This window comes from Pseudopodoces humilis, chromosome 1 (assembly GCF_049639895.1).
Source record: "Pseudopodoces humilis isolate 2021_Gansu_Grassland_sample_001 chromosome 1, ASM4963989v1, whole genome shotgun sequence".
Taxonomy (NCBI): domain Eukaryota; kingdom Metazoa; phylum Chordata; class Aves; order Passeriformes; family Paridae; genus Pseudopodoces; species Pseudopodoces humilis.
The window spans coordinates 151,957,352-151,980,844 of record NC_142200.1 but is presented as its reverse complement, the minus strand read 5'-3'; the positions used below and the strand labels follow the sequence as shown (position 1 = coordinate 151,980,844).

General features: G+C 53.8%; 1 protein-coding gene across 2 annotated transcripts in view; it reads left to right on the top strand.

The window, feature by feature from the left end:
- AGAP3 (ArfGAP with GTPase domain, ankyrin repeat and PH domain 3) overlaps nt 1–23,493 on the top strand; it is a 112,915-nt gene that overhangs the window by 67,267 nt on the left and 22,155 nt on the right. For both annotated transcript variants that reach the window (XM_088054141.1, XM_014260690.2), the window contains exons 10-11: nt 4,702–4,806; nt 9,431–9,614. In XM_088054141.1, the coding sequence (XP_087910267.1) occupies nt 4,702–4,806; nt 9,431–9,614 (289 nt within the window). The remainder of the gene's footprint in view (nt 1–4,701; nt 4,807–9,430; nt 9,615–23,493) is intronic.

The following is a 23,493-nucleotide window of genomic DNA, read 5'->3' as shown; positions in this document are numbered from 1 at the left end:
CTGCCCAGCCGTAGGTGGGTTTGGGGCTGTGAGTGGCAAATGGGTGGGATCTCCTGTCTGGGTTTGTGGCCAGCATTGGACTGTTGGCTTGCCTTGGCATGGGCACTGCTGGGCTGGCATGTTCAGTGCTGGGGCTGCTGGCAGCTCCCCTCAGGAGCAGTTGGGTTCCTCTGTGTGGGAGAACGAGGTTGGTGTGTGCTTGCATTGCCAACCGAGGGCTGAAGGCAGCGAGTGCTGTGGGGCAGCAGGCTCACCCATGACACCCATGGCTGCAATTGCTGTGATCCATGATCCCTCCCTGGTCCCTGTGAGGACAGAACAAGCGTTGGGAAGCTCTGGCAGCCCTCCTCAGCATGCGAGGCCTGGGGTTTGCATGGAGCCAGGAAGCAGAAGGCTGGGCTGGGTGCTGCATAAAGAGGAACATTGGGAAGCTTTGGCTGAGAGAGGGATGTGTGTTGCTGCTACGGGGTGCTTGGTTGTCACTTGTCACTGCCTTCTTCAGCGCAGCATCTCTGTGTGACCTGTTCTGTCTCCCTTATGCGTGTCTGGAAAAGATGGAACTCCCCAAGGGGACAGGTGAGACTGTGGGTGTTGGGGCTGCTCCACACCTGGGACAGCACCTACGCACCCTCCAGGCAGCTGGTGCCTCTGCCAGGGCTGCCCTGTGCCAGGAACTCGGGGTCCGTGTGCCACAGCATCCCTTTGGTGACAGTCCTGCAAGGCTGGAAGAGTTCTCTCATAGCTGGACACTTGTCTTGCGAAGTGGGTTAATTAGGCCGGGAGATGAAGCTTCCTCAGCTGTTTGTTCCCAGGAACGAGCTGCTAATTGCACATCTTCCAGATCTTTCTGGGAAGGCTGCGTGGAGCGTGCTGGCAGCCCGGGGGTCCCCTGGCCCCTGGCCTGGCTCTGCTCGGGCCGTGCACTCCAGCAGGGCCCAGGGCGGGTGACTCCTCCTCCTTGGGAGCTGGGATCATGCTGGGAGCTTAGATTACATTTAAATTGCCATTTGCATTTTCCAATCAATACGCGACTTCACAATTAAGTTTGGTGTTAAAATTCTTAGCAAAAAGTGAGTGGAAGGGAGATTTGTGGAGTAAACGAGTCCTCTGGGGGCCATCGCTGCTGCCTGCTTCATTACGCTGCATATTGCTGCTGCTGCTGCTTTTAGTGTGCAGCAGCTCAGCCCAGCGCGGCGCGGAGCCGCACACGGGCACAGAATGCCGCGAGAGGGGAGTGGGGAGAGCAAGAGGGTTCAGACTCCCCTCCCTTTGTGTGTGACACGGGAAGAAACTTGTGGAAGAGTTATTTCCTGGAACTCTTCCCACAGGGTGCAGAGGGAGGTTGAGGAGCACCCGAGGGCACCAGCACAGGGGTGTCGCAGGGAGCCTGGCCGGGAGGCTCGTGGGGAGCGTGCACAGGAGCGTGGATGGATGGCCTCTGCCGTGGGTCGTTCCCCCTTTGGACTCTTGTTCCTTCTGGCTTGCAAAAAGAGGCTGTAGGGTCCTCCTTTATGGCTTTGAGTTTGGTTGTGCTTCAGTTTGCTGGGTTTGAGGCCAGCAAAACTGCAGCCAAACTGTTCTGTGCAGGCAGCTTGTGTTTGGGGCAGGCTGCAAGTGCTGGTGTTTTGTAGCATCAAGCTGCATCAGGTTGAAGTCAGATCGAGGAGAGAAGCTGTTCTGCAGGATGTTGCAAAAGGGCAGGTCAGGCTGGAACCGAGCTGGGTTTAAGGCCAGAAGGGGGATCATCATGCTCAGAAGGGATCATTACATGCCCTGGAGGAATCTTCATGCCCAGAAGAGATCACTGTGCCCAGAAGGAATTGTCACAATCAGAAGCCAGAGAATTCCACGCAGTGACTTTGAGTTAGATCTGTAACTTCAGCCTGGTCTGCAGCAGATTTGTTTGAGAGATACCATGCAAATGTTCTGAATTAGAACTCACCATTTACCTGGGTGAGCTGGTGGATGTTAAACTGGCTTTGTGTGGCAGGAGGAGCAATCATTTTCATACGCTGTGTGGGGAATGTGTGGCCCAGCTGTGGTGTCAGGTGGGCCCAGAGGCAGTGCTGCAGAAACACAGGTACTGCTGGCTGTGTGTGGGAGGAGGGGACGCAGGACCCGGGCAGCTGCCCTGGCCTGGCATGGCATGGCACGGCTGCCATCTCATCTGGGACGTGCAGGGACATCAGGATCCCATCTCCAGTGGGGAGGACCAGTGCCCACCAGTGCAGGTGTTGTGCAGAGGTTGGAGTGACATGGTACAGCTGAGCCTGAGGGAGGGAGGGAGGGAGGGAGGGGTGAGGTGACCTCCCAGAACTCCTCCAGCTCTGCTTTGTGGTGACAATATCACAGATGGGAGTTAGCACTCTGCCCTGTCTGACCCAGAAAGAACTGCCACACTGAGGTACCTTTCCCACAGAGCGCTGGGGGCTGGGGAGCTGCTCAGTGTCAGCACATGGAGCCCAGGAGCTCACACGTGGGCTGCTCCCACCCCATCCCTGTGCTGGCCCATCCCTGACAGCCCACTGCAGAGTCCTGCCAGCTGGCCCCTGAGCAGGATCGTGCCTGCTGTCCTCAGCAGCTCATTTTGCCCAGTGATAGGAGGCAGTTGGGGTTAAGGACCAGTCACTGCACTGATTTACACCATACAGTTGCCACATTCCCTTTTCCCCCAGGTTTTCTGTTTTATGTTTTCTTGGAGTTCATTTGAGCAAGACACTGAGGAACTAGTCTGAGTCAATTGGCTGCACCTCTGTAAGTCCTTCTGTTGGACACAGGTTTACCATTTATAACCATGCTTGTTCTCAGGCACGGATATGTTTGGAGACCTTGCACTTGACTACTTCTCATTCCATCCATTTCTGGCTCTATGGGTTTTGTACAACTGGTGTTTAAGGGTGTTGTTACTCAGTTAAAGACCTGACAGAAAGCTAAAACCACTTATCAGCACAGTCACTGCTGCCATCACATACTGTGTTTTACCCAAGGGGGAACCAGGCTCCTCTAATGTCCTGTTTGCTCTGCTGGCATTGGCTCCTGTCCTGTCCTGTCCTGTCCTGTCCTGTCCTGTCCTGTCCTGTCCTCTCCCCTCTCCCCTCTCCCCTCTCCTTTCCCCTCTCTCCTCTCTTTGCCATAGCTTCTCCCTCCATTTGCTTGGTGTGAGCATCCAGCCATGCCTGCAGGGGTTGTTGCTTGTCCTCTGGCAGACCTTGGCAGAGCAGAATTGTTGGTCAGCCACATTCCATGCCATGTTCTCATCAGCACCTTCTGACTGCTCCTGAGTGAGTTCTTCAGCTCATGTCCTTTGAGGACCAGGTATCAGATCCTGACAAGGGATCTGATCCTGCCTACACACAGCTTTGCCCTCACCACTCTGTTTTGCTGTTCCATCCCTGTGTGTGCAGGAGGCAGTTCCTTTTCCTGCTGTTTGCTGCCCGAGCACTGAGCTGGAGTGGTCACGGGGACTTCTGCCTGTTCTGCACCATTTATTGCTGATTTCACGCTCACGTCTGGCAGTGTTGTCCCCCCACCACTTCTTGCTGGGCCTTTGCACCGTGCAGGCACAGCAGCTCAGTCTCCAGGCACTGGGACTGGGCCCTCAAATATGCCAAGGCTGGTGGAGCTGAGACTTTCTGCCCAGGTTTTTGAGGAGGGGCTGGCCTGGGGCCCAGATTTTTGCCAAGTTCGGAACAGGCAGTCTGGGTGTCTGTCCAGACAGCTCTTTTGGAGGGGCCAGGCCTGACAATTGATAGATTCAGCTTTTTCCCAGACTTTGTTACTCATTCCTACTTTTGTCCCCCCATGCTGTGCTTCCCTCCCTGCCAACAGAGTGCATGATGTGCTCTCCCTGCTCCAGAGCCCTTGCACCTGGTGTCTTGTCCCAGCTTCCTTCTTCCTCTCCACCTTTGTCCTTACCTGGTACATGATAAATTGCTGCTGGAGGTAGATTTCCTGGGGAGGCAAAAATGAATGGAGAGAGGATGAGGATCATCTGTGCTCTGAGCCTTGGCTCAAATCAATGGAGTTAGTTCTGGGTGGGAAGAGGGAGTTCAGCACATGCCAGTGCAGTCATTACCTGTGAATGCGTTGTGCCAGCAACAGCAGGATGGGTCTCAGGTAAAAGCCTGATGAGAAAAGGGGATGACCCTAACTCTCAACTGCCCAGGACCTACCCTCCCTCCTGGGATGTGTCCCTACTCTGTTTGACAGCTCTCAGAATCACAAGCAGGTGAGAAAATGTGCATCCCTTGGGAGATCTGTATTTGGAGTGTTGTTTCTCAATCGGCCCCTGCCTGTTCCCAGGTTTCCTGCCTTGACTATCCCTCAGTACTCCGGGTGGTGGGAGAAGGTCTGGGAGCAGTCTGTGTCTGTGGCAGTGAGGTTGGCTCCTGTCCTGCGTGGGCACTGCAGCATGGCAGGAGTTTCTCAGAGGAAGTGGTTTGGGACACCAGAGGATTTGATGGGTCCCTCAGAGGACCTGAACATTGGCATTGTCATGTGGAGACCCTTATCCCTGAAAGGGAGGAGGCTGTCTGTGGGGACTGAGGGGTTGGTAATGAAAGAGTGCAGCCCAGAGAAATGTGGGAAAGCCCACCTTTTCTTGAGTCTGCTCATCGTTTCTTCTCAAAGACCAGTCTCCAAGGGGCATGGAGCGGAGCCTGGACCAGACACCATCTGAGACTCATGACTCTTCTCTTTCAGGGCATTCTCCTCAAACGCAGTGGCAAGTCCCTCAACAAGGAGTGGAAGAAGAAGTATGTGACACTGTGTGACAATGGGGTCCTCACCTACCACCCCAGCCTGCACGTGAGTACTGGCTGAGTAGAGGAGCAGGGTGGGACAGAGCAGTGTCCTTCATGTTGTGGCTGCTGCTGCAGGTGCTCTTGCAGCAGCTGTTACGGCAGAGAGAGGCTGGGGAAGAGTTGGGTAGCAGATGGAAGTTCTGGGCTCTGCCCTATGCAGGAATTCAGTGTTGGCCACCTCCAAGGCAGCATTTTCAGCAGACCTGGTTTTAAGCAGGGTCTGGAGGAGACTCTCTCCTGCAGGCCGTTTGTTCAGTGCTAGGCTGGTGGAAACACACTCTGTGCAGGATTACAATGACAAGCTGCAGTTCTCTCCAGTTTGCCTGCTCAGTCCATTAAAGCAGGGCCTACCCTGCAGCCAGATGAGGAGCAGGTAGAGAGCTCCTTGCACCCATATCTGATGGTGCCATTTGGGTGTGGAATAATTTTCCTGGCTGCTAGGTATTGGGTAATGGACTCGAGGTGCCTGTGCAGAGCCTGCCGAGCTGAGCTGCCGTCGGTGCAGCTCTGATCCTTGTCCTCGCTCGGCTCAGGCACGCAGCTGCCGCCCCATCCATCTCTGTCGCCTCCCCACTGTGGGGCTAATGGCTTCTTCCCTATTCCCTCTTGAGCACAGTTTGCTGCTGCAGCAGCAGCCACGGACAGACACACCTGTGACACAGGCTCAGCACCTCTGCCAAGGACGTACTGCCACAGGACAGACAGACGGGCAGTGGCGGGGGGCACAGGGTGGTTTAGGGGGCTGCAAGTAGAAGAACAAGGTGCTGCAGCTCTTGTGAATGTTCCCAGGCCCTCAGTCTGTCCCTGATCTCCTCAGATGTGTGGTATTGGAGTGCCTCAAGCCTTAGAGTCTTTCTCCTCATTGCTAACCCTGCACCCTCATTCCAGGGTTTACCATGCTCAGTTATCCAGCTCCAGAGCCCCTGGACCCTCCTGTCCTTGAACTGGAGACCCAACCATTGCATTTCCTTTCTCTAATTTGTTGGAGCTTTTTCTTAGAGTCCTCAATCCCAGTACTGTGCTGTAGTCTGCAGTTCTCTAACTTTGTAACCCCAGTTTTTGGTTTTTGGAGCACCACACCAGGGGGGAGCAGCTGCTGCTGCCATCTCATGTGTACTCACCTGTGCACCTGTGTGTATGGGCTTATCATGTTTCCACCATGGAAATTACCATGCCATTAGCATCAGCTGTGGAGGCAGAGCAATTTCTGGGCTGTTGTTTAGCTACTCTCAGATGCTGCTGCCACATACCAGGTTTCTCTCCTTTTTTCACCATTTCTTCTTCAGGGGGTGATTGGGATTGATGCCACTCTTTCCTTCCTGCACTTCCGTGTTTCATTTCATTACTGCCTTGCCCTGGGAAAAAACCTGGTTTGCCTCCGTCTGGTGCCACAGGTGATCTGCAGCCCATTGCTGAGGGTGATGCCAGTTGGGCCTCTCCTGCCTGGTTTCCACGAGGAGCTCTGAACCTTGCACCTGAGATAGGAGTTGTATGGCTGGGTGTGTTTACCTACAGCGAGGGTGGATTACATGTGGGCACAGAGCGTGGGGCTGGGGTTCTGCGTGCTCCTCTCTGGCGTTTTCTGCCTAGGAACCACCCTCGTGTCCCGTTGTGTGCTGCAGTTTTGGCAGCATGCTGCTGGGGTCTGCAAAGCGTCTGCCTCCCCTTCCCTCTGGTACCTGCTGTACAGCCTGCTTGGAAGGGGTGGATGCAGGGACAAGCAGGAGGAAGAGGGAGTGCAGAGGAGGATCTCCTGTTGCATCTGCTCCTCCCCATCTTCCAAAGTGAATCAGGAGGTGCTGTGATGGATTTGTACCCTGTGGCCCAAGGCAAAACCCCCATGTCTTTTCACAGGATGACACAAGCAGAGCATGTTAGGGGTGGAACAAACCTGTGCTCCCGAGGATGGACATGTACTCTTCTATCATTTCAGTGTGGCAGAAGATCCCAGGCTGGCTGGCACGGGCTGCAGGGAGCTGAGGGCTAAAACAAACCAGAGTGTCTGCCAAGGGGATGTGCAGCTTCCACTTCTTGCCATGGGATGGGAAGTCTCAGCTTCTTCCCTGCCTGTGCCTCCATGTGTCTGGGGGATGGCACAATTCTGGATGCAGCAAAGGGGTCCCTGAGGGCATGCTAAGCCTTGCAGGAGGAGAGTCTTCCCTGTCCATCAGGATGTTCAATGCCCCAGAGCATTTTTGTGCTCTTTTTGTGTTCCCAGTGGTGTTTCTTGGAATGAGTCAGGGCAGTTCCTGGCTTGTCTTCTCTTCCATCTCTGTTACATTCTCTCCCTGTCCCTCCTAAGGTGGGTGTTGGGACCTCGGAGATCAGCAGTCCTAATTTCTTTCTCCTCCAGTGCACATCTGGCCAGGGTGTGTCCATGCCCCACTGGATGGAGGTCAGGGCCTGACTTTGGCAGTGCTGATTTTACCAACCAAGGCTTCCTGGTGGAGTTCTTCATCTGCTTTTGGGAGTTTATCACTCAGTCTGTTTCTGGATCTGGATTGTGGCCCCTCCAGCCCAACTTGAAAGTTTCCTCAGCAGGAATCAGGCGTAAACTCTGGGTTTGCAGTCGCAGGTTGGTGAAACGCGTGCTGGTGAGCTGGCCCTGGCCCTGGAATTGCTTTCCTGCTGGAAGCAAATCTGCCTTGACCAGCAGCCTGGACTCATGCTCTGGAACTGTGGGGCAGTTTGTGGGTTCCTGCCCTGAGGTGCCATATCTTCCTCTGCCCTGGAGCAGTTGGTGGTTCCAGGGACAAGCAGGATGCCTGGAAATGGAGGCAGCAGTGCTGGGGGCCCGATCCCTGGATTCAGCAGGGCTTTCCTTGTTGCATCTGTATTTCTACCTTTCTGTGAGTGTGTTCAGCAACAGGAAAAGAACAAGTTGTGTGAAGAGCCTGGTGCAATTTCCCATCACTTCCCCAAAGCCTTGGAGAGAATTCTGCTGCCGGGAAGGTGCGTGGCTGAGCCCAGGCTCGCCGGCCGCGCCGCACAGAGCCAGGGAAGCAGCTCCCATTTTGCAGCCAGTGGAGCCATTCACACAATCACCTTCTGTTAATTCTATCTGCAACATCAATTAAATTGTTTGTAGAAACTAATTGAATGTGGCTTAATCACACATCTTAATAGCTTTCCACGCTTTGAACTCGTTGTTAATTCCAGTAATAAAATGAAATGAGAGAACTGGCTGGGTAATTAGCGAGGAGGCTTGGGAAGAAATTGCTGTTTTATGGTAGGTAATAAAAGCCGAGCGCCAGTGACCGCTCGCTCCGGCAGGCAGCCGGTGACTGCAGCAGTTGTGCTGAGTGAGGGAAAATCCTCCAGCCCCTCTGAGGGTCCCTGCCCAGGGCTGTCACCAGGTCCACACCCAGCTGGGAGCAGCTTGGTGTGGTGTTTGCTTAGGCTGGCGGTGTCAGAGTCACCCAGGGATGGGGTGTGCCAAGCTTTGAGGCCAGGCTGCCCAGCCCCTGGGAGCATTGGGAGGGTGTGCTGCCCCGTGTCCAGGGTGTGCTGTGAGGGCAGGATGCCTGCATAGGGGTCACTGGAAAGAGAGGAGATCAGACCGAGGCATGAAGGTGCTCTGGGGGACCATGGCCCTTGAAAATACCTACCTGAGAGCATAGAGCATGGCCTGTGCAGCCCCTGTCACCTGCTTTTGGGTCCAGGATGGGAGGATTGTTGCTCTTAAACAGAGCTAGTTCATGTCTTTATCTTCTTGGATGTGTGAGACAGGGACCATCTCTCAGTTAATCTTTTTGGTGACCTCCTTGTGAACTGGAGTAAACCTGAGCCCCCCACAGCAGCCACAAGCTCTCCCTGGACAGCCATGGCTCCTCTCCTGATAGCAGCACAGGAGCCCAGGGCTGCTGTCCTCAGCTCCCTGTTCTGCCAAAGCCTTGAGCTCCAGTGCTGGTCCCTGCTCCCTTGGGATCTGACCAGCAGTTCCCCTCTGTGACATTGGTTGGGTCTTCCCTTTCTGAGGACACAAGCCCGAGGAGGTGCTGGCCTCATCAGAGAGGGCTCGGGAGAGCCCCGGTGCCCCACAGAGCAGGGAGGGGTGGGAGGCACAGGAAGGGACACAGTGCTCAGGAGAGACTGGGAGTCTGCACCCTCATTCTGACTGAATGCTGAGATGCTCTTGGAAGACAGGGCAGAGTGATAGTTACAGTCTGCACATGGGGTTTTGGTTGTATAATGAATTGTCTGCTAGAAGAAATGGTGGAAGCACCAAGGTTGGAGTAATAGGAAGCTCTGCAGGTGAATGAGCAAGGGAGTTACCCAAGTTCTGTTGGTTTGGGTTTCTCTTACCCCAGCTGTGACCTGAGAGGGAATTTTTAGGTATCCCACTGCTTATGCTGTACTTACAGTAATTATATTACTTACGTTACGTTATGTTACCTTACGTTATGTTATGTTGTTATTAGCTGTTGCATTTGAATGCTGAGATTACACAAGGGATGATAGGGAGGAGGAAGTGCTGCCCACCTGGTGATCTCTGATCCCCAGCCAGGCTTTCCCAAATGGGCTCATCCTGGCATGTGACAGGGCTTAGTGCCCATTCTGAGGATGGGGGAGCTGAGCGTGTTCGGCTGGGGCAGGGCTGATCCTCCACCTTCCTGCCTCTGCTCCAGGATTACATGCAGAACGTCCACGGGAAGGAGATTGATCTGCTGAGAACTACGGTGAAGGTGCCGGGCAAGCGGCTCCCCAGGGCCACAGCAGCAGCAGCAGCAGCAGCAGCAGCGCCCAGCGCCAGCCCCAAAGCCAACGGGCTGGCCAAGGAGCGGAGCAGCTCGCAGCTGGCAGGAGGAACAGGTAAGAGCTGGTGTGGATGGCACAGAGCCAGCAGCTGTCCCTCCACAATGCATCAGCAGCCCCCAGCTTTGCTGAGCTGAGAGCAGAACCCCTTCGGAGGTGTCTTGCTTTCACCACCCTCAGGGAGTCCCTGTGGTGGGCCTCAGCATTTCTGTGCAGGTCCCAGAGGCAAGCTGCTCCTAGGATTTTGTGCTGGTTGATGTCCAGGACAGAAGAATGTCAAAGGGTTTAAGTGTCAGTGTGAACCCCTGAGGAATTTCCTCACCCTGAGGAGAGTGTTGAGGCTGGTGAGCTGCTGCGCATGGTGGAAGCTGCTGCTCCCTAAACCAAAGGAAATCCCACGGCTCTGGGATTGGTTTCTTGGTTTCTGACAAGTTGTCTTCTGTTCCTTTCTGGTTTTGGGACCCTATTTCCTGCTCACTTTCCCCTGGAGAAATGGTGAAGATGTGGTTTGGGATCATCACTCTGTGTGCACATTGAGGAGTTGCCCCAGAGTGTGGTGAGGTGAGACGGGGAGGCTGGCTGCCCCTCTGGCCTCTCACAGAGTTCCTGTCACACTCCTCCTCTCACAGAGTTCCTGCCATGCTCTTCCTTGCTGCTGCTGCCATGGGAGGTTCTCACCCTGCCTGGGTTGAGCTTGGAGCCTTCCTACCCACGTTTCCCAGAGCCTTTACTGCATCCTTGGGGCTGGTGTCCTTGGCCAGGGTGGGCAGTTTCCACCTGCCTTCTTCCCAGCTAGCTGTTGGCACAGTCTGGTGCACAGGTTATGGAGAAGGCTGTTTGGGATGCTGAGGGAGTGCTGGTGGTGCTGCTGATCACAGAAGTCTTTCCAAATCCAGTACTGCCACTGAGGGTGAACTGGGGTGACACATCCCCATCTTGTTCATTCCTGCTTTGTGCCCAGCTCTGCCCTGTGGTCGGATGATGTGAGCACAGTGTTTCAGAGTGTCCTGGGGCTGAGGGGAGGTGGGATGCAGCTGGGGTGAGTGTCAGGAGCTGTTGGAGTCCTTGGCATCACACACACACACAGACACACAGGGAATGGGGCACAGTAACATCACTGCTCACAGGGTGCCAAGGAGGACATCATGAGCCCTCCCAAACCCAAACCACTGTTCTTGTCACATCAGAGGTGATAAACCATCTGTTCTGACCAGGGCTGTGCAGCTCTGCCTGTTCCTTGCCTTGGTTCTCCACTGTACACTGACGCTCTTTCACCACCACAGCGTGTCCCAGCACGGGGACAGTTCCTGGTTCTGGATGGGGACAGTTCTCTGCCCGCACGTCAGAGGTGCCTTGTCTGAGCTCTGACTTAGCAGAGCTATCAGAGCAGGGGGAAGGATTCAGACCACAGAGGAGCCTATGCTGATGTCAAACCAACTGCTCAACGCCATGTCCTGCTTCCAGCAGTGCTCTCAGTCGGGTTGGGCTCGCAGGAGTGGGTTGGGATGTACCTGGATTACCGATCACTGCTGCTGGAAAAGCCGTGCATACTCACGGGGTACGGCGTGAGACCCTTGAGTGGGCCACAGAGCTGGAGCAGGCACAGTGCACAGGGGCTGGAGTTAGAGCAGTTTACACACATTAGAGGAGATGCAGTTTCCTAGCAGGGGGGAAATTAATGTTGGAATAGTTTATCTGGAGAGCAGTTTGACTTAGCACTGCCTGAGCCTTTAGAATGAGACCAGTTTTCTGTTCACGAGATGTGCTTTAGTCCAGCTTGTGGGTGTTGCTGGGCACGTGTGTGCAGGGCTGTGGCACGGTGGTCGTTGCCAGGTCGGGTCTGTGGCTTTGGGATCCCCTGCTGGCTGCCTGTCCTGGGCCCACGAGCAGAGCAGCGCTGGGAGCTGCCCAGCCTGGGTGTGTCCACACAGGGCTCAGCACTTTAAGCACATGTGGTGTGCCTGTCTTGGCTCAGGCTGTGTCTGCGGTGTCAGAAAGGTTTTCCTTCTGGTACACAATCAGTAAAGACTTTTCTGAGGAATTTTTTTATCTGTCTCTCTGATGCCTCCAAGCCCAGTAGCAGTGGATGCAGTCACCAAGTGCACTGATGGGACACAGACCCTCTGATGTGATGTGCTCTTATCCCTGTGCAATGCCCAGGGCTGGATTTACAGTTAATGGAGAATCTGCCTGGCTTCAAATTAGCAGTGACCTCACAGTTTTGCCACCTTGGGACTGTGGATGGGACTGTTACTGGATCCACAGGGCATCTCTCATCTGACACGTATTTTGGGAACTGGAGAGGAAGCACTTCAAAGTTTGCAGTTCTTTGCCAGTCACAAGTTAATCTTCAGAGGACACAAGCTTTGGAGACATGAGGGATTTGCTGTCTTGCCCCGGGAGTCTCTGGGCTAAACCAGGTGGCTGGTGGTTAGAGTTCAGAGCAAGTATCTGTGGTTCCTCTGTGACCTGAACTCTGCAGAGGTAAGTGAATGTGCTGGCTGATGTCCAGTGCACACACAGTCCTTACTTGGAGTGAGGAAAGACCAGGGACATAGAGGGGGAGAAGAAGAATAAAACAGTGTCGCCTTGCCCTGTATGTGGATGAAATAGATGGATGCAGTGCTCTGGTGAGGATTCAGAATAACTCCAAAGCAGGTATAGACAGTTTCAAGCTAAATACAGTAGAAATGAGGAAGGGACTTGTGTTTGTGAAACCAATGGGGGCTCTGAGCTCAGTCATGATTGTGACCCAGTATTTAAACCATTCAAGAGGCAACTTTACTCTAGTTAAGCTTGGTTTTATTTTGGGTGGGATGAGTTCCCATTGTCCAGAGGGGGCCATGGAGATGCTCCATGGGCTGGAGCCCCCTCCTACAGAGATGGGCTGAGACAGCTGGAAGTGTTAACCTGGAGAAGAGAAGGCCCTAGAGAGAAGACCTTAAAGCTCTTGCAGTGCCTCAGGCTGGAGAGGGAGTTTGGACAAGGACCTGAAGTGACAGGACAAGGGGGACTGATATTATACTGAAGGAGGGGAGGTTTAGATTGGATATTAGGAAGTCCTTCCGTGTGGGGTGGTGAGACCCTGGCAGTGGTTGGCCAGAGAAGCTGTGGCTGCCCCATTATTGGAAGTGTCCAGGGCCAGTTTGGACAGGTCTTGGAGCAGCCTGGTCTGGTAGAACGTGTCCTTGCCCATGGCAGGGGTGGGACTACAGTGGCTGGGGTGGAGAGGGCAGGAGAGGGATGAGCAGATGTGCCAGAGCTCACAGGTGCTGTGGCCTGAAGGCAGGTATTCACTAGAGGTGTGGCACTGCTGGGTCAAGTGTCTCCTGCAAATCCCTGCTGCTCCTCTTCCTGCTGGAATGTCAGTTCTCTTGCCCTGTCCCTCACAGTCCCCCAGGTGGATCCGTGCTATGGTTCATCGGGTTCACCTACCTTTGTGTTGTGCTGCATCTCATGTTTCTGGCTCAACGAGCTCGTATCAAAGTGCAGATGGGATGAAAAGGGACTTCAGTGAGGGAGGAAAGCTGGCTGCACAAGACACAGTGTCAGTCAGCACAAGAGCCCAGCCTCAGCCCAGCTGAGCCCTGGTTCGTGCTTCGCAGAGGTTTGTAGGGACCTGCTGCAAGGGGAGCCAGGCAGGGGGGCACTGGACCCGTGATCTGTGACCTGTGCAGGTTCCTACACTCGTACCACAGCCATGCATGGAGCGTGGAGCTGGCTCTGTGTCACAGCTCACTGAGGCAGGGGATGCCAAGAGCTGAACACCAGGAAGCCTGCCTTGGAGTGGGAGGTGAGGAGAAGTGAAGGAGGAGGCTGCAGCAATGCTGAGATGGTTGTGGTTGCAGGCAGCGATTGGAGGTGTTTCCAGCAGCAGAAGGAAACGACTCAGCAAGGAGTTGTGAGCTTGAGCTCCGGAGGGTTTTTGGGTAGGGACTGCTGTGGGTCAGTTCCCTCCGGCCCGAGGAACAGTCTGCATGGTCTGACAAGCATGTTGGGGCCAGTGCCAGTGTGAGTCCTCTTCCTCCTCCTGCTTCTGCAGCATCACTCCTGCATCTCCTCCAGGGAGAGCATTTTCTGGAATGTGGTGGGAGGCATCGCTTGGGATGCAGGGCTTGTTTGATGCTCCCATTTGCTCTGAGGTGATGAGGGTCCAGCTGTCCCTGGCCGAGTTCTGTGTGCTGGCACCAGCTCCTGGCTCCACAGCGCAGGCTGGGGAGCCGTGGGTGCAGAGCGGGGCAGCGTGTCCGTCCCTGGGCCTCTGGTGGGAGGGAGCCTGTGCTGGCTTAGCTGCTCCAAACATTGGGATGGCAGGGGATGATGCTGGGTCTCCAGGCAGCTTGGGATCTTGGCTGGGCTCATGCTGACGCCTGACAGCTCTGTTGTGGCCTCTGGGGAGGAAGGCCGGGAGCCATTGCACAGGGCAGAGCACGGTGCCGGGGAGCGCCGCGGTGGCAGGGCCCCCCCGCCAGGCCCGTGCCCCCCGATGCTCTGCCTCTGCAGAGTGAGGGATTGGCTCCCCCAGGCCGGGGTTGCTGAGCCTGCTGTGATCATGTCACGTCGGGCTCCGTCGATGTTAACATCTCATTATCTTTGTTACTGTAATTACATTATCCGCTGCTTTATGCAGAATTATTCTCCGAGGACTAATTGATGGATCCATGTTTAATTCATTAATCATTAGCATCAAATTCGACAATTACAGTGCACACTGATTGTGGAATTTCAAATGTAATGAGGGAAGAATTAACAAAGAAAAGGGAAAACCTGTTTCCCTGGCACACCGCTGCTCGCCGTGGGGGACAATGACATTGAGGGAAGAAGAGCAGTGAGAGCAGGGTGGTGCAGGTCATGGCAGACAGGAGGCTGGTGGATCATGTCCTGCCTTTCCCCTGGTCATGGCTGCCCGACAGATTCTTCAGGTCAGAGCAGGGTCATTAATGTCCTACAAAAGGTTGAAAACTGGGGGCTCTGGAGGGAAAGCTCAGCTCTGACTTCTGAAACAAAGTTGGTTTTGCTTTTTGCTTCCCCCCCCAGCAGCAGCTTGTGTCGCCCTGCCCTGGCACGTGTCCAGGAGCATCCCGAGTTACACCTGTGCTCCACACTCTGCAGGGAAAGCCGGATGGAATTTGTTGTCCCTGGGATTTGCCCCTGGTCCCACGGCTGCTCTGTTCCATGCACAGCTCCACAGACACCACGTGTCGTTCCGGTGTGTTCTGCAGAGGCAGGATCCTGTCTGCTGTGCTCGTTACTGTGGTCCCCGTGAGCTGGGCAGCAGAATGAAAGCCAGAGCAGGCCCCCAGTGCCTCCCGCTCAGCCTGAGGGACTGCTTGGGCTGGGGTGGGGGCAGTGCCCATGCACAGCTGTGCCAGCTGTGGGGACACGCTTGCCCTCCCTCCCTCCCTCCAGCTGTGATTTCAGCTTGCTCACTTGGTTTTCTGTAGAGTCTGACTGTGAAAGTCCAGTGTTAGTCACAGCCGTTCAGCCAAGGGCCATGGCAGGGGCTGGAAGTGGATGATCTTTGAGGTCACTTCTGACCCAAACCAGTCTGGGATTCTGAAACTCGGACATGGGGATGCCGAGCTGAAAGGAAGAGGGTGAGGGTCTGTCTATTCCTCCATGTGGGACTTCTCCCCTTCCCAATAACATATTAAAGGGTTGTTTGTAGTCTGAAGATGAAGCTGAGATGAGAGATTTACTGAAATTGATCTGTAATTAATATTTTGCATCATGAATCATGTATAAAATACTGCAAATTCATATGTATATTATAAATATTATACATTCACCATTACAGTCATACAGTAACCTCTTACGAATGTTTATCTGCATGTCTGAAGGTGGAGGATGAATTCAAATGTGAGGCTTGAGCTGTTGGTTTAAAGTTTCGCAATGAGTGGAAGCTAGAAATTGTCAGGACTCCGTGGGAAGAGGAGGAGTGTGGCTGCAACCAGTGGGATGACACAAGGCAGGACAGGACCAGCAGTCCTTGGTGCCTGGCTCTAGTGCTGGACAGAAGGAGGGCTGAGATTCTGCTGGGTCAGCTCAAGGTTTTTTTTATTTGCTAAGATATGCTGCAGTTAAGATGAATTTTGTATTTCCAGGCATTGCAACCTGATTATCTCAGCTGTTATTTCTTTCTAAAGAAGGAATACTCAGGCAAAGAGAAGGTGAAGCCAAAAGCACGTGCTAATTCTGTGCCCCCAGTTTGGAGCCCAGGGACTGCTTTTTCTCGCTCAAGAATTTGGCCTTTTCTTAGCCCTTTTCACCATTCCTGTCTGGCATCAGTCTGCCCCAGGCAGTCGGAACAGGAGGAACATGTTGTTAGAGGCTGGTTTGGGCAAGGGTTGGTATAAGTCACCTGAACAGTAGTTCTGGGTATTTTGCAGTGGTGGCTGGGTTGGATCCTATGTCCCCAAAGCAAATACTCTGCTCTGAGACCCTGAGGCCCTTTCAGTTGCTGACACCCGTGAGCTGTGACTGCCCTGTCCTGAAAGTGTCCAAGTTGGTTGGGGCTTTGAGCACCCTGGGCTGGTGGAGGAGTCCCTGCCCCATTGCTGAGCGAGCCCTGTGCCCAGAGGAGATGGAGGATGCCCTCAGGTCTCTGCTCCATGCTGCTGTTCTGGGGAGCCTCTGCAGCTCCAGCACCGTGCAGTGCTCTGTGCCCCCATGGCCCCGAGCCCCTGCAGCCCTGTCCTGTGGGAGTGCCCAGCAAGGTGTGAGAGTCTGTGCTGTGCCCCCAGCTCTGCCATCCCCTCCTTGTCCAGCCCAGTGACAGAGTGAGGCCGTGTCCTGACAGCCACAGCTCCCACATGGCTCCTGCTCTTGGAGCAGGCAGCTCCAGCGCTGTGCAGCCTGGGAGAGGTTCATGCAGGGATCAGAGCATGAAGGGAGCTGGTGCTTCCTCCTTCCACACCCCAGCTCTACCTGCCCTCCCCAGTGGAAAAGCAGATTGATTTTCTCCTACCCAACAGCATAATCACTAACCCTAATTAGAGATAATTACAGGGAGTTGATATACTTTTTCCTTACCAGATCGCTAAGGAGCCGTGCAGTGCAGGGCTGAGCAGGGAGAAGGCCTTGGAGAAAAGAAGGAGAAGAGGAGCAGGGAGGGAGAAGCACAAGGCAGCAGAGTGCCATGGTGATCAGAGCCCTGGCCAAGGTGTCCAGGGCAGCCAGGTGGGCACAGGGCAGCCAGGTGGGCACAGGGTGGGCATGGGGCAGATAGCCAGGCCTGGGGGCTGCAGCTGTAGCTCTCAGCATCCTGAATTCTGGAACATCTAGCTTAGATGCCTTGCATGGGGGCACCTGGAAAAGCTACAAGGGTGTAATTAGTGGCCACCTGTGAAAATCCAGGTAAATAACTTGCCTGGTGCTGCCAGGGAGGGTTGGGCTGGAGGGGCAGAGTGTTCTCCAAGGTGGACTGAGAGCCTTCTCCAGCAAACCAGATTTCCTCATCCGTACAACCTAGGCTTGTGCTGCAGGAGGGAGAGGGTCCAGGAAGTGACTTGTTGCAGGCCACAAAGTCCTACTCTGCTGTCACACAGCCCCAGCTCGTCCCTGACCGCAGGCAGTGACTCCAGTTGTGAGTCTGTCTGGACCTGCCTCTGCCATCAGCACACAGGGCCTTTGCCTGGGGTCTGCACTCTGCTGCTGGACAGGGAGGTGTCCCAGAGGAACATGGAAAAGCTCATCACTATCAGGCAAGGGACAGAGCCATGCTATTCTCCAAACAGAGCAGGGCTTGCTCCATCCCCTTGAATTTGTGTACCCCAGGAGGTTGTGCTGCATGCCAAGCAGCCTCTCTGGACAAAGCAGGCAGGGGTGGATAAAGCTTTGTGTGAGTGAATGGCTATAGAAACCAGAGTTATGTAGGAAAATACAGCAATTCCAGCATCCCTGGATGGCTCTTTCCCAGTTGCACTTGGGAGCTGGGGGCTGTTGTTCATCGGTCACTGCAGTGCTGGTCCAGGTCCACACTCCTTAGCAAGCCTAGAAAGTTCTGGCTCTGCTTCCTCCCTTCCTGCAGTTCTGTCTCAGACCCAGATTCCTGCTCCACCTGTGAATGTAAATGGGGATCCATGGAGGTACTGCCTGAGGTAAGAATCCATCTCTCACCACCACCACAGGGATCTCAGGGATCTGTTCTGGGTTGTGTTTTAGACAGCACTACTTGCACGTTTCCTGTAGCTTGTGATAACAGATTTCTTCAGGGACCGTAAGTGACACCTCTCTTCACAGTAACAGACCAGGAGAGTGATCTGGAATAGACCGTGCTTCCTTCATCTGCTTCATTCCCAGTGCCTTGGTTTTCTGAGATAATTCTTTGTAATGTGTTGCAGAGCACATGACATTAATGTAGTAAAGTCACTGAAGGACTTTATGGAGTTGTTCTAAAGCCTTCATGGACTTTCTGAATGGTGGTTCCAGACAGCAGAACGGCTCCCAAGGAGAGCACTGCTGTTACCCCCCTTCAGCAAACACCAGACTAAATTCAGTAGTGCCTTACGTAAAAGTAACTTGGCTGTATTGTGCTGGTGTTCAGGCAGAGTAAAATTCAGATCAGAAATAGGGTATTAAACACACACATGCACAGACACATGCACACAAAAATGTATCTGAGCCAATTTCACCAAGCTGGAAGCAATTATGTGCCAGATCTTTTGGGAAAAGGAATTTAAACGGGAAAAAAAAGTGGAGTGTAATTAGGAGTTTTTAAAGAATATTTTACTGGATACCAGAAAGTTAAAAGGAAGGTTGTACTGCTTAAAAATATGTCAGTTTTGGTTGGCAGGAGATGTGAACTGTTCATTCTCTGTCCTGATAGTGAGAAGGGGCAGGAGCGGGTGGAGGGAGCTGGCAGCATGGTGCTGCTGTGGTTTGTGCAGCTGTATAGTGTGTGTGTGAAAAGTGATAAAATGAACAGCAACATGATAAAGTAATGGGTAAGTGCTGCTCAGGAGCTGGAAGCTGCAGCCAGTTGGAGGCTGGTGACGCTGGTGTGGCCTGGCACAGCCAGCTGGAGCTGAAGTGGAGGCTCCTGCTGCCCTTCAGTCCCGTGCCAGCACTCCTGGCCCAACATCCGCCATGAGTGATTAATTGGGAGCAGCCTTTGAAGTGACCCTCCTGGCTTTATGGGAACTATTCCAGCTCCTCGCATTCCCAGGCTCACTGTGTCTGCAGCCACACAAAGGCTGTGTCACCGTTTGCTCTGGGCTCACAGGGGAGCCTGGCGGCCTTACACTGCCCTGGGTCATGCTCCACACCCACCAGATCCAGGGAGGAAGTTAAACATTTGACAAATGATGGTGGTGATGAGGAATTTGGGAACAAAGTCACTGATGAAGAGCACCAGCACAGCACAACTGCTGGGGAGAATCCTCCATCCCCTGCTCTATGGGGACAGGGGTGTCCCAGTTGATGGGGACACCAACACTGCCCACCCCATGGAGAGGTTTCAGTTTTGGAGGCAACTGCACAAGTCTGTCATTTCATCTCTGTTCCCTTCTCCCAGAGGAAAACCTCTCTTTCATCACTCTTACAGCTGCTTTACTTGGCAAAAACTCAACTCCTGTGTCTCAGTTCTCGCTCCAGGTGCTGAGCACAGGGCAGCTCCTGTGTCCTCCTTGGTGCTCTCTCTGTCTTGGTCTCCACAGCCTGGTGTGGATGTGCAGCGTGGTCTCCTTCACCACCATCCCATGCCAAAGCCTCATCTTTGCCCAGTTCTGGGTGAGTGGCTGCCTGGGTGACTGCTTGACCCTGTGACAATTGTTCAGCCTGAGAGTCACAAGAACAGTCACTGCTTATGTATCTCACCAAGTCTCTAATCCTCAGCTATTACACGTTCCACAAAGTTTCCACATCACATACAAATAAAAGTGATGGATCCAGTGCTGGGAGCTCATTTCCCAGCTCACCTTCCACCTTGGCTGGCAAAGGACCCTGCACTGCCATGGCTGCACAGGGGATGCAGAACAGGAACCAGGAGAGTTACAGGCAGTGAAAGGGGTTTTTTCAAGTTTATTAGGAACTAATGAATCCTAACCCCAGCATTCTTTCATTACTGTATGGGAATAATAGAATGGTTAATAAGGAGAAAAAGCAAAATGTTCAGTGAACGCTCATATCTGTGTTTGGGAAGAGGCAAGATGATGTATCTCGGCATAGAGTGATGAATTCTTCATATTCCAGCTGCAATTAGGCAGCAAATTAAACAGCAGGTAGGAGATGTGGACATGTTGGAATCAGCAAGGCTGAATTACTTAATTCAGAAATTTTAGAAGACGTGGTCAAGGTCTTTTTTATGTGTGGATGGTAACAGTCAGTTTTGGGGTGGAGAGGACTTCCGCAGGGCTCAGGTTAATGGATTCATGTGTCCACAGGATGAGACGAAAGATGATGGACAAGAAAGGCTGTAAAAACCAGGAACTGCTCTCAGAATCACCTTGTAGGAAGATTTGACGAGCTCAATATATTTAGCTTAGTGGAGAAAAGGTTAAGAGGTAATTTCAGCACCATCTGTAAATACCTGTATAGGAGCAGAAATTTGGTGAGAGAGCTCTTTATCAGATGAAATGTACCAGGATCCAGTGGCAGTGGCAGAAGGAAGACAACTTAGGCCAAAAATAAGGCCCAGATTTCAGAATTAAAGGCAATTAACCACTGGAATCACTTACCTAGCATCACTGTGATCTCTCTGGCACTGGCAATATTCAAGTCAGGATCAGATTTTCTGGCAGGTCCGTCATTGTTCAGGCAGGAGTGACGGAGGGACCGACCTGTGATGTGACTTTGGGCTGTGCAGCAAAGCTTGGCCAGTCCGGGGGCTCCTTTGGCCACTCCCTGGCCCCAGGCCTGCCATTGCTCTTCCACAAATCTGCCTCTCCTTGCAGAGCTCGCCTTCCCTGGCCATGGAGCTGCTCCGTGGGCAGAGTGGGGTGGCTCAGCTGGCAGCGAGGGCTCTGTGTGGGGGCTTGGTGCAGGCAGAGCTCAGGCTGGAGACAGACGGAGTAGCTGCAGCTGCCTGCAGTTCCCAGGCTGGCTGTGTGCTCTCGGTGCAGGATTTTGGGGGCAGTGTCACTGAAGTACCCGTTCCCAGGCTCGTCCTGTTGGGCCCTGTAGGGCTGTACGGGGGCCGGTCGCCCTCTAAACCAGAGGTGAGTTGGTGTGTTGGCTGGAGAAGCACTGGCTCATCCTGCGTGTCCTGCAGCTTTGGCTGAGGAATGGGGGGTGTCCTGTCCTGCTGCCACAGCCAGCCCAGGCTCTCAGTTGTCCCAGAGACACCAGCACCATGCAGTTTTTTGTCCTGACGGTTTTTACCCACCGTGAGTCAGCTTTGGTAGGAGCTGAGGTGTCACTTAGTTACTTAGCACGTGCAGATGTCCAAAACCATGCTCTGCAAGGCAGCACTGAGAGAGGAGGGAGATTCCCTGTGTCAGAGCATCTGTGAGGCCCAGTGCAAGGCAATGGCTCCTGCTGTGTGCAAGCTGGCAGATCCTGATGGCCCTGCTATGGAGCTGGGCTGGGAAACCTCAGTGGCCCACTTGGGATCAGTGATTCCACACAGACATTCACAGTTGGCAGAGCTGGGAAGAACACCTGTCTGTCACCCTGGAACGTGCCCCACCGTGTCTGGGAGGTGTATGGGTGCTCTGCATGGTGGGCTCCCGAGGAGAGCACAGAGGTCGGTGTCTTTCAAATGACACGTCTGCATCTTGGGGCTCCCGGTTGGTAGGAGCCAGCCCATGTGTTTTGGACTCATGGAAGTTGTTCAGGAGCAAGGAGCCAACAGTATCCAGGTAAGAGCATGCAGTGCTTTGTTTGGAAGCCCAACCTGACAGAGACTCCTGACTCTGGACTGGCTCTGTGGCACAGGTGGCTCAGGGAACAGCAGCCTCGGGGGCACCCAGGATCACCGTGTTCCAGCCACAGCAGCTGCTGGCCCAGGGACATTGGGGGTGACTTATATCCTCCCCAGCAGTGTTTTCACAGGCAGGCACCTCTACCAGGCTCCTTGGCTCTCACCTCCCTTCAAGAACCCGTTGGTTTCTGGGAGTAGAGGTTTCCCACTGGCAGGAGTTGTGTTCCAGTCCAGCTCAGGGTCCTGAGTAGTCATAGCTTTTGGGGAGGCTTTGAGCCATGTTCAGCTGCAGGCTCCAGCCAGGCTCTGGGGAGCCAGTAGGCTAAAGTGACTCACAGTAATCCTGTTTTTTATTTGGAATAAATGATGTGTTGGCAACAAGTGGTTGAGGGGCAGAGTGACAGATGACTCCTTGGGACACTGTTTGGCAGACAGTCAATAACATTATTCTGCTCTGTGCTGTTGGCCTCTGCAGTACCAGAGAAAACAGGGTTTGCTCCATGCCAGGGTGTCCTCACCCATCCTGGAGCACCTCCATCACCCTCTTGAGCCACACTGACAGTCCCTCTGCAGCTGACAGTCCCTCTGCACTGTGGTGCAGCAGCAGCTTCCCTCTGCCTGTGAGGGAGCAGGGCCTGGCACTCCAGAGGAAACACCTGTCCTGTACTTGGTCATGGGCCCAGGGGGATCCCAAAAGTGCTCTCAAGCTCGTGCCTCTTTAAAATTCAGCATAGCCCATTCCCTGTGCCAAAGTTAGTTTCCTCTACACTATAAGGGCTTGACAGCAGCATCCAGCATGTCACCAGGAAATTTCACCAGCCTCTGTGTTTTGTTTTGCCAATTTTTTCTTGAAAATATTAAAGAGATCCTAAAAATATTCTCAAGTGACTGCAAATGATCTCCTTCCCCACTGGTGGTGTACTTTTGGCCAACTCCTCTTTATCCTGTTCCCTGGGCAGCCACACCTTAATGAAAAATTCCCAGTTTGCTCTGATCCAGGTGTTCCACCAAAGCATCTGGGCTGCCACATATCATGCCTGGGAAAAGGCCATTCTGGTTTTAGGTAATTTTCCATCCAGTGCCACATCATCAGTGGGGCTGTACTGAAAAGGCACCATGGAGCCATGTGGGTTTCTTTTGGGGGGGTTGGGAGAGAGACTTGGGGAACTGTCAGCAGTTTGGGAGTTCAGTTCCTGCAGGTGTTGCCTCAGGGGCAGGTAGTATTTACATGTCACCTGTCACTTACCCGATTTACAGGGAACATATCCATGTCAGGGTGTCACTTCCAAAGGAAAACGATTCCTGAGAGTTCTGGCCTTGGAGGGACCACCCAGCAGCTCCCTCAGAGAAGCTGGAGTTGCACAGTGTGAGGTCTGTGAGTGAGCAAGTGGCTGGGCTGTGAGGGAGTTCCTCCACAGCTGGGTGACTCCAGGCAGCTGGAGTGAGGTGCAGGGAGCTTGGAGGGGCTGCAGAGGCTGATGGAAGCTGTTGCTTGTTTCAGAATGAAACATTGGCATTTGTGGCAGGCTGTGCTGCTTCTCAGAAGTGTGATGAAAGGGCATGTCCTGCTGGGCTGGGGCTCCTGGCCTGGCTGGGTGGGGGTGCAGGGGTCAGATCTGCATTCCCTAGGGCCCTGCTGGACTTCTCCCTCTGCAGGAGGACCTTCTCCCAGGCCCTCTGTTCCTGCTCTCACTTCTTCACCTTCCTCTGCTCCATGCCTGTGGCCATAACCAGGGCTGGGGGTGCTTGGGGCTTGTGCTGGCAGACACTGTTTGAGCTCTGAGTATCCCATCATATCCCATCCCATCCCATCCCATCATCCCATCCCATTATCCCATCCCATCCAGTTCTAGCCCAGCCCAGCAGCACTGTTCCCAGGACCAAGCTCATCCTGGTCCCAGGAGAGCAGCGTTGTCCCTGCTTCAGCAGCAGCAGGCTCCCTCCCACGAGGAGGCAGAGAGGAGATGGATGCAGCAGTCAGGAGCAGAGCGCCAGCTAATTACCCTTCCGAGTGTGTCTTGTAAATTAAGGGCTAATTAGAGGCAAAGTCAGTGTCATGGTTTTACACGTGTTTCT